The 14,463-nt window shown below is 39.5% G+C and overlaps 1 protein-coding gene across 3 annotated transcripts in view; it reads left to right on the top strand.

Moving 5' to 3' along the window:
* LOC117421356 (rap1 GTPase-GDP dissociation stimulator 1-like) overlaps positions 1 to 13,676 on the top strand; it is an 84,091-nt gene extending 70,415 nt beyond the window's left edge. For all 3 annotated transcript variants that reach the window (XM_034035657.3, XM_034035658.3, XM_034035656.3), the window contains 8 exons: positions 4,210 to 4,353; positions 4,518 to 4,649; positions 5,401 to 5,535; positions 5,847 to 5,972; positions 9,759 to 9,898; positions 10,835 to 10,961; positions 11,409 to 11,537; positions 12,953 to 13,676. In XM_034035657.3, coding sequence (XP_033891548.2) covers positions 4,210 to 4,353; positions 4,518 to 4,649; positions 5,401 to 5,535; positions 5,847 to 5,972; positions 9,759 to 9,898; positions 10,835 to 10,961; positions 11,409 to 11,537; positions 12,953 to 13,080 — 1,061 coding nt within the window. In that variant the 3' untranslated portion in view covers positions 13,081 to 13,676. The remainder of the gene's footprint in view (positions 1 to 4,209; positions 4,354 to 4,517; positions 4,650 to 5,400; positions 5,536 to 5,846; positions 5,973 to 9,758; positions 9,899 to 10,834; positions 10,962 to 11,408; positions 11,538 to 12,952) is intronic.
* The last annotated feature ends 787 nt before the right edge of the window (positions 13,677 to 14,463 follow it).

Below are 14,463 nucleotides of genomic sequence, written 5' to 3'. Positions count from 1 at the left end.
TTATTCTTATGACATTTATTTTTTTTGGCAACCATCAGGCATAAAAAGGCTCCACCAGAATAACTGTTATCACTGGTTCCCCATTACGAAGGCTGTTAGTACTGTCTAACAAGTGAGCTTCCCTCAGTTCTGACCCGGTACCGTACCCGTACCGACTCAGTGTGAAAGTCACCAAACCGGTACTGTCGCGGTTCTGACGCGATACGAAAGTCACCGAACCGGTACTGACCCGGTCCTACATAGTGGTCCGTTACTGACTGGTGCTCAAGTCACCGGTTCGGTACCAAACCGGTCCCGCTTGGGTCTTGACCCGCCCGGTTGCTATCTATAAGCAGATTGAGGCAGCACCTGTACATCTGTATACTGTACACTGCATTGCTTGCTTCTTGCATCATGCCTGGGTTTTATCCCTGTGAGACATGCAAAGCCAATCTGCCTATTGAGGACAAGCACGGCACCTTTCTCCAAGCGCATGCCTGCAGCTCTAAAACATTGATGTGGAGACCCTCTACGGAGCGCTCTACATCCATTAATCCTGCTTAGCGCTCTTCCCCATCACCCTGTGTCCTCTGTGCTAAGGGAGAGCGGACAACGCACCCGGGAAAATAGCCCAGGCAGGAGGCTGTCCTCACGGTCTTCCTCATCCTCCTCTGCTTCTCCTTCTCCTTCCCCGAGGAAGAAGAATCACTGTTCCAAACAATCAGCAGACTCAGAGCAACTGGAAAAGCTCTGGGCAGCTGTTTCCCACCAAGGAACTGATCTCGCAGAATTACTGCAGGAAAGTTCAGCGCTGCCTGCCCCGCCTGTCCCCTGGGGGCTACGAACACAGATTGGCTACAGGAGGAGATACTGTCCATCGCCTCCTCTGAGGAGGCGGGTGAACAGGAGCTGGCGTTCCCATCTGAGGACGTGGAGTCTCACCACACATTCTCTGCAGTTAAGCTCTCCCTGTCAGCAGAGCTTCTGCCACTGATCAAGAGAGCCACTGCAATTTGGCAAGTGCCCTGGCAGCGTGCCGGGGAGGCTTTAATAGGTTCCGCTGCCCTGCGCAGAGACAGAAGCCGCAGGCCAAGCCACAAGCCAAGCCACAAGCCAAGCAGCAGCCCTAGGAGTTTGCTGCCCCAGGTCCAGGGCCCCTTTTCAGGGAGCCATCTGGAGTATTGGCGTGAGTGCACCAAGGACATCAGGGTGCTTACTACCATTCAGACTATTCTCTGCACAATATCAGTCACGGACCCGCAGGACACCGCTGTGGTGTCTCAGGAGGTAGCAGCTCTGCTACAAAACAGGCTGTACTCCAGGTACTTCCTAGTGCCAAAGCGTGACGGTAGTCTCAGATCGATACACGACCTCAGACAGGTCAACCTGTTCTGAGCAGAAGGCGGTTCAAGATGTTGACAATGAAACGACTCTTGCAATCATTCAGGCCAGGCTGGTTCACCACAGTGGAGCTCAAAGATGCCTATTTCCACATCCCCATAAAACCAACACACAGGAAGTACCTGCGTACGAGTTCCGTATCTTGCCATTTGACTTCTCCCTAGCTCCCTGTGCCTTCTTGAAGTGCATGGAAGCTATCCTGTCCCCATCGAGACAAAGGCATGAGTCTGCTCAATTATCGGGAAGACTGGTTCATTTGTGCTCAGTCTCCAGCACAGGCAGAGGCCCACACAGAACTTGTCACCGGCCACCGTCAATGGTTGGGCCTTACAGTGAATCATGTGAAGAGCCAGCTCATGCCTTCTCATACAGCCTCCTATCTAGGAGTGTGCTTGGATATATTTTTATGGTTTAGTGATAGTTTGTGTATCTGCCAGGGTGTGGGTAGGGCTGTCAATTAGCTATTATCTGCCAGTACACTTCTAAGATTATATTTCTTTAAGTCTTTTATTGTTTAGCGGAAATGTGTTTAGGTGGTAATAGGGGGAGGAACGAGGCATTAAATAAAAACAAGTGTGCCCTGCCAGGCAGAGAAGGCAGATAGCAGCCTGGACATAGAAATGTTATAGCTGCTTTTAAATACATATGACCACCCCCAAATTAGTAGAAAAAGGCAGCTGATAATGTAGGTGTGTAGTTGTGACATTTCTTAGTGTATATACTGTAACTTTAAATCCTATTAAAACTTCAGACTGATCTCTCCCCTCTCCCTTTGTTGTGTTTACGTCTTTATTATGAAAATGGTGCTCTAGAAATGAAAAGCGTGGAGATTTATTATTACTCTGGTCACAGACTGCTGTACTTGTACACGCTGTCTCCAAGACAACATCCTACTTTAGCTGCTACAGAGGGATGGGTTGCTCACTCTCATGGATCAAGAGCAGCAAGTTTTCCTTAAAAAAAAGAAAAAACACTTTTATCTTAAATGTAGCCAACACTGCTTGTATCAGCCTCAGACTAAATTAATACATTATGGGTTGAAGCAGTTAATAATATTAATTCGGGCTATCAATCGCAGTTAACTTCTGCGATTAACACGTAAATGTTTTTAGAGATTAATTATTTTAACACGCGTTAATCGCATTGCTGTGTCTTGAGCCTTTCGGCACACCGTACTTCAATCCCGGCCGCGGCAACATTGTATTGAGTGTCTGAGTGCAGTTACTGTTTAAATAGAAATTTAGTCACCGAACCGCGTAATGGAGCAAAGCACTAAAAATGAATGGGAGGTTTATTGTATTTTATTTTTTTAAACGTTCTGACGGCTCATTGGACAGAAAGATGCTTACTTGTCTACTGTTAAACTGCAAATTGTAGCAAAGAGTGTCAACTCCTTCACTATTTAGGCTGTCTGGATCCCTGACTCTCACACACGAGTACATCTAGTCTGCTGCGTGCTGAACACGCCTTCACTTCTCAGAATACACTAGCAGCTCTTCTGCTACAACAACACATTAAACCCACCAGTCTCAACAGAAATTCAGGATCGCTGCAAGACCACAAATCAAGCTAAGCATAATGATAATTCTTTTTTTAAGAGTAAAAGTAGGCTGCGTTGCAGCTTTTTTTTTTGCACGTAGTATGTAAAGCCTACCAATTTTTGATGTTAGGTTTGCATTTTTTGCATATGATGACAAAGTTTTTTTGTGTTTTATTCTCATTGAACAGTTCATTTCCTAGAAGTGCTTACTGTAGTTACATATTTATAATTTTATTAAAAAAAAGCAAATTTATTTCAGTTCACAATCACATTTAAAAATAGATATCCTATGTATTCTGTTGTCTGATCTCTATGTGCTGCAGATTAATCTTGAACCGCATGATTTATTGTGTTGGTTGTAGTTATAATTTCTAAATTATTGCCCCTAGTAAATTTTGGTGACGGTCTCAATGAGTACATTTCCTGGTTAAATAAACGAGACACCACACGGTACCCCGGGGGCACTGTTGTACCCTGCTCTCCCTCGTTCATATTACGGCATAAGAATATTCCTGGTTTCCACTAAACATAAATGGCTACGTGTGCAGGTGGACACTCACAGTTATTCATCTTTTAACATTGACATTCTTTTTAAACATGATTAGATATCTGGTACAAAAGTAAACAATAATGCCTTCAAGGGGGAGTGACAAGTTTTTAGTTGTAAAACGCCCTGTGTGGTTATTATTATTATTATTTATTTCTTAGCAGACACCCTTATCTAGGGCGACTCACAATTGTTACAAGATGTCACATTATTTTTACATACAATTACCCATTTATACAGTTGGGTTTTTACTGGAGGAATCTAGGTAAAGTACCTTGCTCAAGGGTACAGCAGCAGTGTCCCTCACCTGGGATTGAACCCACGACCCTCTGGTCAAGAGTCCAGAGCCCTAACCACTACTCCACACTGCTGCCAGATGACGTGCAGACTACAGCAGGGTGTAGTGTTGTCTATATAATGTACAGTATATCAGGGGACTGAAAGTGAAGTGACCCATCCATAATTCCGAAGCTGTCCTTTTCTGAGTCTAATAAAAGAAACTACAAAGCTTGTCCTGCAATCTGCAGTCCCTGTGAGCTGTGGAGGAGCAGCACAGATTTCTCTTTCTATCCCTTATCCATAACTATTAAACACTCAATAGTGCTGAGTTTACAACTGCTAAAATAAACCTAATAAATTAAATGCCAAATGTTTAGACTAGAAGTATTTTTCAATGTCTTCAACTCTCGCTCTCTCACTCACTCTGTCCCTGGGTAACCTGCTGTTTTTGTCTTGCTTTCAGACACGATAAAGCTGCAGCTGGTGGACGCTGGCCTAGTTGAGTGTCTCCTGGATGTTGTTGGACAGACTGTGGACGGGGACAAAGAGGAAGACATAGCTGAGCTGAAGACTGCCTCTGACCTCATGGTGTTGCTGCTATTGGGAGGTAAGAGGAGCCTAGCCAAGCACATCCTCTTTGTCAATAAATACTCTTCGGTATCACAAAATAAAGCTTTTTACATAGACCAGTTTTAATTTTTACTTTGACCTCCTAAAGAGTTATTTTTGCCGATCAGGAGAGCTGGTGTTTGATTGTCTTATTGCTTGCAGACGAGTCAATGCAGAAGCTGTTTGATGAAGGGAAAGGCAGTGTCTTCCAGCGGGTGCTCTCCTGGGTGCCGTCACACAATCACCAACTACAGCTGGCCGGCGCCCTGGCCATCGCCAACTTCGCTCGAAACGGTAAGGCTTTTGGCTGCAGCGAATATCCATCCTTGTACTTCAGCCAATCAGACAATCCCACCACCATATGAGCGCTTTCCTTTAAGCGATACCCACACAATGAATGCCCTTAGAAAGAGCACATTCACACATATTTGATTTGAGAAAATTGTGAGCTGCTTTTAAGGCCATTGCATACCGGATCAGTGTATCTCTTGCTCTACTGCTCCTATGCACTGGACTTGCCTGACCTAGGCACCACGTTACTGGATCCTCAGCTAATGCACTATCCTTGCACTATTATGTCATTGTTGCTATAACTTGTTGTAATCTTAACTTGTTGCATCCTAGTTCATATTGTGTTTTAGTATTATCACTTACTGTAAACTACACTGTATTTAAATTATTAAGCTTTCATTGTAAACCTTTACTGCCCTGTAGCACCTGTAAGTCGCCTTGGATAAAGGTGTCTGCCAAATAAATAAATAATAGTAATAATAATTAATTTAAACTTTACTTTTACTGCATATTAATAAAAAAAAAAAATGTCCTTTTAACTCTTGCACACCAAGCCCACACTTGTCGTACAAGACAGCTGTGCAATATTAAATGAGTTAACAATGAGAGCAACGACAGTGCACAATTGCCTTAAGGCTACTACTTTTGAGATGGCCAGGAAAAAATATAATTTTCCCACTCCTCAGACAGTTCCTTTTAACACTATTTATAAAATAACAAATTCACACACTAGTTGTTGTTTGTTTGTAATTAGACGGGAATTGCATCCACATGGTGGACACAGGGATTGTTCAGAAGCTGCTAGATCTGCTGGACAGACACGTGGAAGATGGGAATGTCACAGTTCAGCACGCTGCCCTGAGCGCCCTGCGAAACCTGGCAATTCCGGGTGAGTGTCACACACCTTTTTGTCTTCATTGGCGCTCTAGCACGGTATTGACTTTAACCTCCCTGTTTTGATTGACTGCTTTCTTATGATATTAAGGCTAGAGTGTATTGACTGTTAACTCTCCAAATACGTTTTTAAGCTACTGTCAAGAGGTATAAACTTATATAAAATTAGAACATAACCTTTAAAAAAAATACTGCCAATAGTAGTCCATCCTTGACGGATTACATTAGCACATGTGCACAAACATAGTACTAAGATGCACCACCTCTGAATAATCTTTCCTTTAAAAAAAAAATCTTTATTTTCAGTTGTGAACAAGACAAAGCTGCTGTCTGCGGGAGTATCAGAGGAAGTATTAAAGTTTCTAAAATCGGAGATGCCTCCAGTACAGTTCAAGTTGCTTGGAACGTTACGAATGCTGATTGATGCACAAGGTACGCTGTTCAAAGACAGACTGGATTAGATGCTATTTAAAGTATATTATGTGAAATAATTTTTTAATAAATTAAACTCGGCTTTGATTGTAATGGTCCAAATCATCAGATTACTTCAATCAAGTCTTTCTTTCTCTAATTAACTAAGAGATTGAATCTAGGACTACGTTTTTGTGTAGTTAACTTGCAAAGTTGTGTCTTACTGTTAGTGAGATTTAGATGTCTTTCATTAAAGGGTCCTGGACCCGCATACACAGCACCTTCAGAACAGTTACATAAATGCCATTAAATGAATCAGCAAAGATCAAAAATGAAGAAATGTAGCATACATACATTATCATAATATCTAACAATTGACAAAGTTGGGCATAATTTAAATCCAGATGTATGGCAAGTGTATAGATTATTGAGTAGACAGGTGGTTTTAAAGAAATTAGAAGACTAAGTAGTGGGGTTCCGAAAAATATAGCGTTACACGTCTGTTTCAAAGCTTTTTTAAAATGTCCGCTCTAGTGCACTGGTAGTGTTAGGATTATTGACCACATTGTCAAACAGGTAACAGCAGTAACGATCCATGATGTGCTACAAAACTGAAAAGCCAGAGCATGTTCTTTTTTTCTGTTTTATTTTTTTATCGCTCTTCCTGGTTTAGAGCAGTAGTTCTCAAAGTGTGGAGCGCGGCTATGACTGAAGAGGCAGTTTTGTAAAAATGTTTAGGTTTTTTTTTTTTTTTTTTAAAAGATAGAACATTTTAAATAAATACATAAATTACAGCTAATTAGTCAAAGTTTTTGCCTTTCAAATGAGCAGTTGACGATCACTCTAGGACAGTGGTTCCCAACATGTGGTCCGTAAGTAAACTCCAGGTAGTCCGCAAACAACTTTCAAAATTCGGTTACGCAGTTCATGCAAAAACCCATTTCTGCACAATCACACGTTGTGCTACTGTTATTACTAACCAGCACAACAAACAGCTTTAACCATGTGATATATAATTATCAGATTTGCAATGCTTTCTTTTATTACGGGTGTGTTTATAAATTAATATTACAGCTCCCTATGATGCAATACCAAGCATTGCTTTTAAAGCCGCCATTAACTGAAACTGCTTTCAAATGTGAAACAGATACTAACTAAATAACACACATTATGAAGGCACATTTGTCTTGTCAAAATTACAGACTTATTTTTTTTAGCCAGCATTTTTTTAAAATTGTTTTTACATCTAGCATTCATGTAAATGCACGTCTTTCTAATCTGTGCTCATTCTACTGCCTGTGTTCACTGTTTTTTTTATTTTTTTGGGGGGGCGGGGGGGCACCTAATCTGGCTCTCCCAGCCTTTTTGCTCTGTATTAAAGTAGTGCACTGCATTGGATATTCCTAACTCTTGAACTCTTGGGGAAGTAGAACATTTTTCAGAACCCCGCTACTGACTCTTTAAGAAGTTTTAGAGCAGTGGGCAGATCCGTAACTAGGGGGTCGAGCAGGGCAGCCGTCCCAGTGCAAAGCCGTGGGTGCAGAAAAATGGCTTTCTGAATATCCATCATGCCATTAAGTCATTATTTTCAATCCATGCTTTCTTACAGTACCAATCAATGATTATGAGAAAATGCCACGCAAGAACTTACTTAAAAGTTATATATACAAGGATATTATAGAGATATTAAAGGATTCTGTAAGAGTTAATGTGGCTGCTAAAAGAACCATACAGTAGTTTTTTTTACAGCGATACTGCTAATATTCCACTAATGTGTGCAGTTACTGAAGTTTTAATTTGATCAGAAAAAAAGAAAACAATTTAATCTTCCTTATTATAAGCACAACTTGATCTCTGCTTTAGCTTTTACTGTGGAGTCAAAAACTAAACTCCAGCCCCGACTAACAAAAAATGACCATATGTAAAATACTCATTGTCACTGATTGGTGCTGAAAATATGTGGATTGAGTATAATCGCAGAGGCAGGAAATACAGTCTTGCAGTTAACACGTGTTAACAAGTTCCTTTCCGTTTTAAGTAATGTCTTGTTTCCTTCAAACATGTTAAAGGAGAGATTCGGAAACAGCAATAAGTTAATCAAAACTTTGAAACGTGAGCAATTATACCATCCTAACTCCAAATATGACTGCCTGCCCTGGGTGCTAAAATGCCTAGCTACGGGTTTGGCAGCGGGCACAATATTTCAAGCAGTGGGAGCACAAATCTTGCCGTTCTTACAGTAAAAAACTAAAACAAGGATCACCAAGGAGAGTATACTTTCAGGCCCTATGGAATTATTGAGATCCTGAATACAAACTCCTATTATACTGTAACTCGAATAGTTTACCTGTGGAGTCACGCACCCCTCCTGCAGTGTATACCTACTACTCGTAATGTGTACATGTTAATTAGCCTATTGATAATAATATATTGCAAATTATACATCAAGCAGTTTTTTTTAAGTATCTGTTGAAAGGAAAGACATAACATTGCTAAACAGTTTGTATTCCTCATAAACAGTATTGGCAAATAGGCTTAGAGCATAGGCAGCAGGTTTGTTTTATGATGTTTCAGCACTGATTTAATATATGCACTCTAATTGGAAACAAGACTTGTCCTCATTGAAAAAAAACAAAAAAAAACAGCACAGCCCGGCAGTTGGAGTTCTCGGCTCTGAAGGATACAGTAGGAGAAGAAAAGATGTCAGTTTGGTTTAAGTGGCTAAATCATTAGAAGAGCTCCATTACTCGACAGCTGCTTGAAACAGAAACCCAGAAGGGCCAGCCAACACCGCACTCTAATGTATACACTGGCTGAATTACCACATATCACCAATAACCTTTTACCATTACAACAAAAGCAATTACCGTCATCTCCTGTATATCAGTATCCTGACATCGAGTCCGATTTTCATACAATTAGTATGGAGTGGGGAAGTGAGGTAATATTGGGATTTAGATCATTCACCCATAACTTCAAAAGCGCTCAATAAAAAATCTGAAAAATATATAAGAAAGTGCAGTAAGTCAAGCTGAATAACATTTTGGCTTGTGTCTTCATCAGTGTAATTAAGAAAGCACAGGTCAAAACATCTGTGAAATGGGCTATTTTTAGGCAGATGTGGTCTGATGGATATGTGTGTGCTGCTTGTCTTCAGAGTTAAACAAGATGCTTGAGATCTATGTGCATTTAAGTAATTCCTTCTGCAGCCATGTTCTGTTTTACTACGGAGCCCGGGAGGGGACATGAGAGAAAGAATATATTTATCTCGTGTGCACGGCTTACTATCTCTTGGCCATGAAATACCTGTAAAAATAGCTATGAGAGAAAAATGATATATCTAATGCACACAAGATAGTTTTACAGTTAAACGTTCATAGAGACCATGGAGGCTGGTGGATTAGCAAGAGCATGCACCAAATACAGGTCTAGAAGTGATCAAACTAAATCAAAACTCTTCAGAAGTCATGGAAAAATCTGTTTAATGCTAAAAGTAAGTTTCCAACTGTCAAGCCTGATGACTGTATGGGCTTCAATGGCATAAACTCGCTTTGTAAACTACAATGGATTTTTTCATGTACAGAATATTGTGAATCCAAGTTGCTGCCAGTATGCTATTGGGCTGGAGAGCATAGTACAGCATGACTGTAAAAGTGTTGTCAGACAAAACTATTCTACATTATTCATCCCATTCCACACACATATAAATCTTTTATAGAAATTATATGTATGTTGTGTATGTTTTGACAGACCCTGTATGCCATATCTGAGAAACCGTTCACATTTATCCTATTTCTCTTTTACTAGCCGAAGCTGCAGAACAGCTGGGGAAAAATGTGAAGTTGGTGGAACGCCTGGTGGAGTGGTGTGAAGCTAAAGACCACGCAGGCGTGATGGGTGAATCAAACCGACTGCTGTCTGCACTTATAAGGCACAGCAAATCAAAGGTCAGTTGTACAGCACAACTGTCATAGCAGCATCTGTAACCAAAATAGTGGATACATCAAGACAGAATATTTTTTAAACAAGAGGTTGTTTTATCTTAGATACTACTCGATTTCTGGACTTGCTGCAGACTCCCAAATGCAAGCGAAAATACTGCAGATGATTCCATCACAGATTCTGTGTAACTACAATAAAAACTGAGAATGTTAAATGAGTTATCACCAAGATGTTGAAATCAGTGCCCTTACCTCTTGTTTGTAACCTAAAACCTTTTTGTTTTACACTTGTTTTTGACTTTCATTGTCTGTGCGTATTTTTTTTCACAAACTACTGTAAAGCTTTGCAAAACTTGGTTCTTCCTGGTACACTTTTACTTCCTGTGTCAGACTCCTTGACATGGTCTACCAGTGTGAGGCCTAGCAATAGACAATGACCTTTACAACAGGAAGTGATATGGCAACAGGAAGACGAAAGTGTTGGCTTTTTTGATCGCCCCCCAAAAAATGCTTTATTTGACAATGCTAAGAACTTGTATAATATACTGATTATAAAGCTATAGATATCACTGTTTAAGAGTCAGTTTGTTTGAAATCCCTAACATATTGTGTGATTTGTGAGACAGCTGCTTCAGGACAATACAACATTTAACAACTTTGGAATGTTTAAATACATGTTTAAACTGACAGCCATGTACAAATTTTGCATCTAAGTTGTAGGGAGCATTAACAGTGGTAGTATGTATTGGCTGTGTTCTATACATTTTTAATGTTAAAAGTACAGCACAAGTAAAAAAAATACACCCTGCGTTGAAGACTCCACTAAAGCTTTGATTCTAAGTCATTGTCGTGGGATATCTTGTTTCTGTTTTCTGCCTCTTAGGACATCTTACATTTTATGTATTTAAATAAAGAAATAATAATGAAGACTTTCTTTTTCAGGATGTTGTCAGGACGGTAATCCAGAACGGTGGTGTGAAACACTTGGCTACCATGGCAAGGAGCGAGCACATGATCATGCAGAATGAAGCCCTGGTAGCTCTTGGACTGATAGCTGCTTTAGACTTGGGTAATTATAACTTTGGCAGGACAAAGATGAATATGGTAATGACCCCACCTCAGGGTCACTTGAGGATGTAGTTCCAAAGATACTTGCACTGCAAAGTATATGTAAAAAATATATATATATGATGGACCCAAATCCAATTTGGTCAGTGATTGCAATTACCGAACAATAATTGAAAATGATACTAAGTTTGATAAAACAGTCACAGGAATTGCAGAATCCAGTTGTGGTTCAGGGGGTAAAAAAGCTGTCCTTGTTTCAGCATCCACATTTGTTTCCTTGATTTATTTATTAACACTATGTGGCTTAATCAGGAAACTTGTTTGCTTATAAGCTACAGGAAGCTGTGTTATATTGTGAGCTAGTTAACATCAACCAAGATCACTGTTAAGTTGTTGGTTTGTTAAAAAACATCCCTGAACACAGATCTGAATGTGTTTTCTGGCACAGGGATGGCAGAGAAGGACCTGGAAAGTGCTACGCTAGTGCAGGTACTACACAAGCTGTTATCAGACGAGAGGAGTGCCCCTGAGATCAAATACAATTCCATGATACTCATCTGTACTGTCATGGGTTCAAGTGAGTCATTTTATTAAATGTGAATCATCTGACATTTTCATAAAAACATCCTGCAGTATTTCATTTATTGTAATTTTTCTTCTTTAATTTCACCTTTTAACTTAAGTATTTGACTATAAATACATAATCAATTCTCTTTTGTCTTTGCTATGTTTTGATACTAAACAACAGATTACACAAGGTTTAAGGTTTTATTTAAAAAATGTACAGCCTTAGTGTCGTGTATAGGTCTTTATTCCTGTTTCATTGTTTACCAGGCTAAAAATCTCCACAAAATCAGTTACAGAAGGTACAGAAAATACTACTGTAAACCCTCTAGTGGTTATTTTTTTCAAACCATCTCACTTTAGACATTCAGCCAATAATGATTGAAGCAGAAACAATAGGGAATTATACAAAAAACACACAATCAAAAATTAAAACAAACAGGAAATGTATTTTTATACTACACATGACAATCGACACATTTAATTTAACAGATATTCGTACAGCATTTACTAAGTCAACTGTTGGATAAAAGAAAAAGAAGTGTATTACTATTTTTCTGATCAAAACAGCAGCAAATCTAAATACTGCCAACCTTTAACTGCATGCAATAATACTTCTGGTGTTAGATCTGCATGAGTCTAGATGGACGGGTCAGTTTTTTGTGGAATATGACTTGGTAGTGAAAATGACTGATTAAAAAACATATGTATATATTGATCTAGATTGATCGTACCTTCACAACAGGAGATATGTGCTACACAAAACTGTACCTTCTAGATAGACACTTGGCATCATGCGCATCCTTTATTGTCTATTAAATGACAGCACCAGAGGGGGCACCCTATAACAAGAAATCTGATTATAGATTGCTGTTGATTAAATGTGCACTCTCTTATCACTCCTGCCATTTATGAGTATCAGTGTTTGCATGTAACTTGCTGATTAAATGTGCACTCTCTGATCACTCCTGCTATCTGAGTATTAGTGTTTGCATGTAACTTGCTGATTAAATGTGCACTCTCTTATCACTCCTGCTATCTGAGTATTAGTGTTTGCATGTAACTTGCTGATTAAATGTGCACTCTCTTTATCACTCCTGCTATCTATGAGTATCAGTGTTTGCTTGTAACTTGCTTGTGCCTCCTGAAAGCTTGTTTCCCTAATCAACTAAAAAAATGTAACAAACAAGATCTGCATGGACAGAAAAGTGGACACTTCTTAGCAACTTGAGTCTCCGATATGACGAGACACTGTCAAGGCACCCATCTGTCCATACTTTAGATTTTACATACTGATTTTATATGAAAACCATTGTTCAGTATTCACCATGGGCCAGATTTATCAAGGTCTTTGGACACAGAGGTGTGAATCATAAACTGTTTACACAAATGTGAGTGACTAATATTTTTTAGTTTTTTTCCCCATAGAACCTCTGCATAAGGAAGTTCAAGGCTTGATGTTTCTGGATGTTGTATCAAAGCTGCGAAGCCATGAGAACAAAATGGTGGCCCACCAGGCATCCTTAACAGAGCAGAGATTAACAGCACAGAGCTAAAGGACTGTAAACCCCTTCCTCGTCACTTTGTCTGTCGAGTGTCACATCCCAGGGTCTCCCGTTTTGTCCATCGTCCGCTGTTCCTGCTAACACTTTCCCTTTAAACCACTTGTGCATGCATATACAGGTCTGCGCAGTTAACTCAAACAAAAAAAACAAAAAAAAAATACTGTAGGTAACCTTCTTAAAAATTAAAAAATAAAAACTTTTTAGGCCATTGCTGTGTTATGAATCTACCAAAAAAAAAAAAATCACCTCCCATCAAGTGTCCAACTCTTCCCTTGTTGCTTGAATGCTATGTAGTAAGATGTGCATGTTGTAGGTGATGTAACAGTGTTTAGCCATACTGCTCACAGGCTCTCCACATCTGATCCACATAGGGATGTAGTGCCTATAACCTGGAGAACAGGCAGAGGAGGCGGGGAGTATGATTGGGATTGTGCACTTTGAGCTCCGACAGAGCCCTCATCTGGAAGAGTAATGCATTGCATCACTGCCCCATTTCACTGGTCATGCTTTTTTTGAAATGTAGAAAACAAATCATAGTTCCTAAAATTATACAATAAAGACTCCAGTAGTCCATGAAATATGTCAAACTCTTTTTTTGTGAAAGTTTTTTTTTTTTCTTCTGTTCTGGTTCTACTGTATGTTTGTAGATGTAATAATCTTGTCAGGAGAGGTACTGTACCAGGCCTGTGAGGATTCAATATCCGAATTCACTCATATATAAATCTGACTATTACTGAATGCTTGTCAGGACGTGGATTATTCTATGTGAAAATCACCATGCGATCAATCAGAAGTTACATTTGTTTTAAATACTCAATCAGATCATGATCAGAAATAAACAGTACATTCCATTAACACACAAATTTTGTTTTAATAAAACACGTTTATTACCCATTAAAACCTGCTTGTAAAAAAGAGGATTTACATAAGGGAGCACATAATACTACATTACAAGAAAAAAGCATATACAGTTTGCTTAACAAAATGGGATAGTAACATCTTAAAAGTCCAGTTCTCTCACATAGGTCATATAACATTTTTCGATTGTGAATACTGATCTAAAATGCTTTTAAATTACACTGAAACGTTATTGATAACAAAGGGGGACATGTATCAAGTGTTTGCGACTGCATTAAGACCATAGCGCCAAGTTTACGCCTTAAAATTGCCCTGTATGTATCATGACACTTTTGGCAAGCTAAGGCCGTGTTAGCACCAACAAAATACGCATGGGCAAATTGTAGGTGGGGCTCATTTGTAAATGATGTCTGCGATATTAAAATGATTTACAAAGCAGTAGAAAATGGCCCTAAAAGGGTCCACAAATAAGACCGATTTCAAATTGGTCTTAATTGGGCGCAAAGAAAAAATCAG

This window comes from Acipenser ruthenus, chromosome 1, assembly GCF_902713425.1.
Source record: "Acipenser ruthenus chromosome 1, fAciRut3.2 maternal haplotype, whole genome shotgun sequence".
NCBI lineage: Eukaryota > Metazoa > Chordata > Actinopteri > Acipenseriformes > Acipenseridae > Acipenser > Acipenser ruthenus.
The sequence above is the reverse complement of the archived record's forward strand: the minus strand, read 5'-3'. Positions and strand labels throughout refer to the sequence as shown.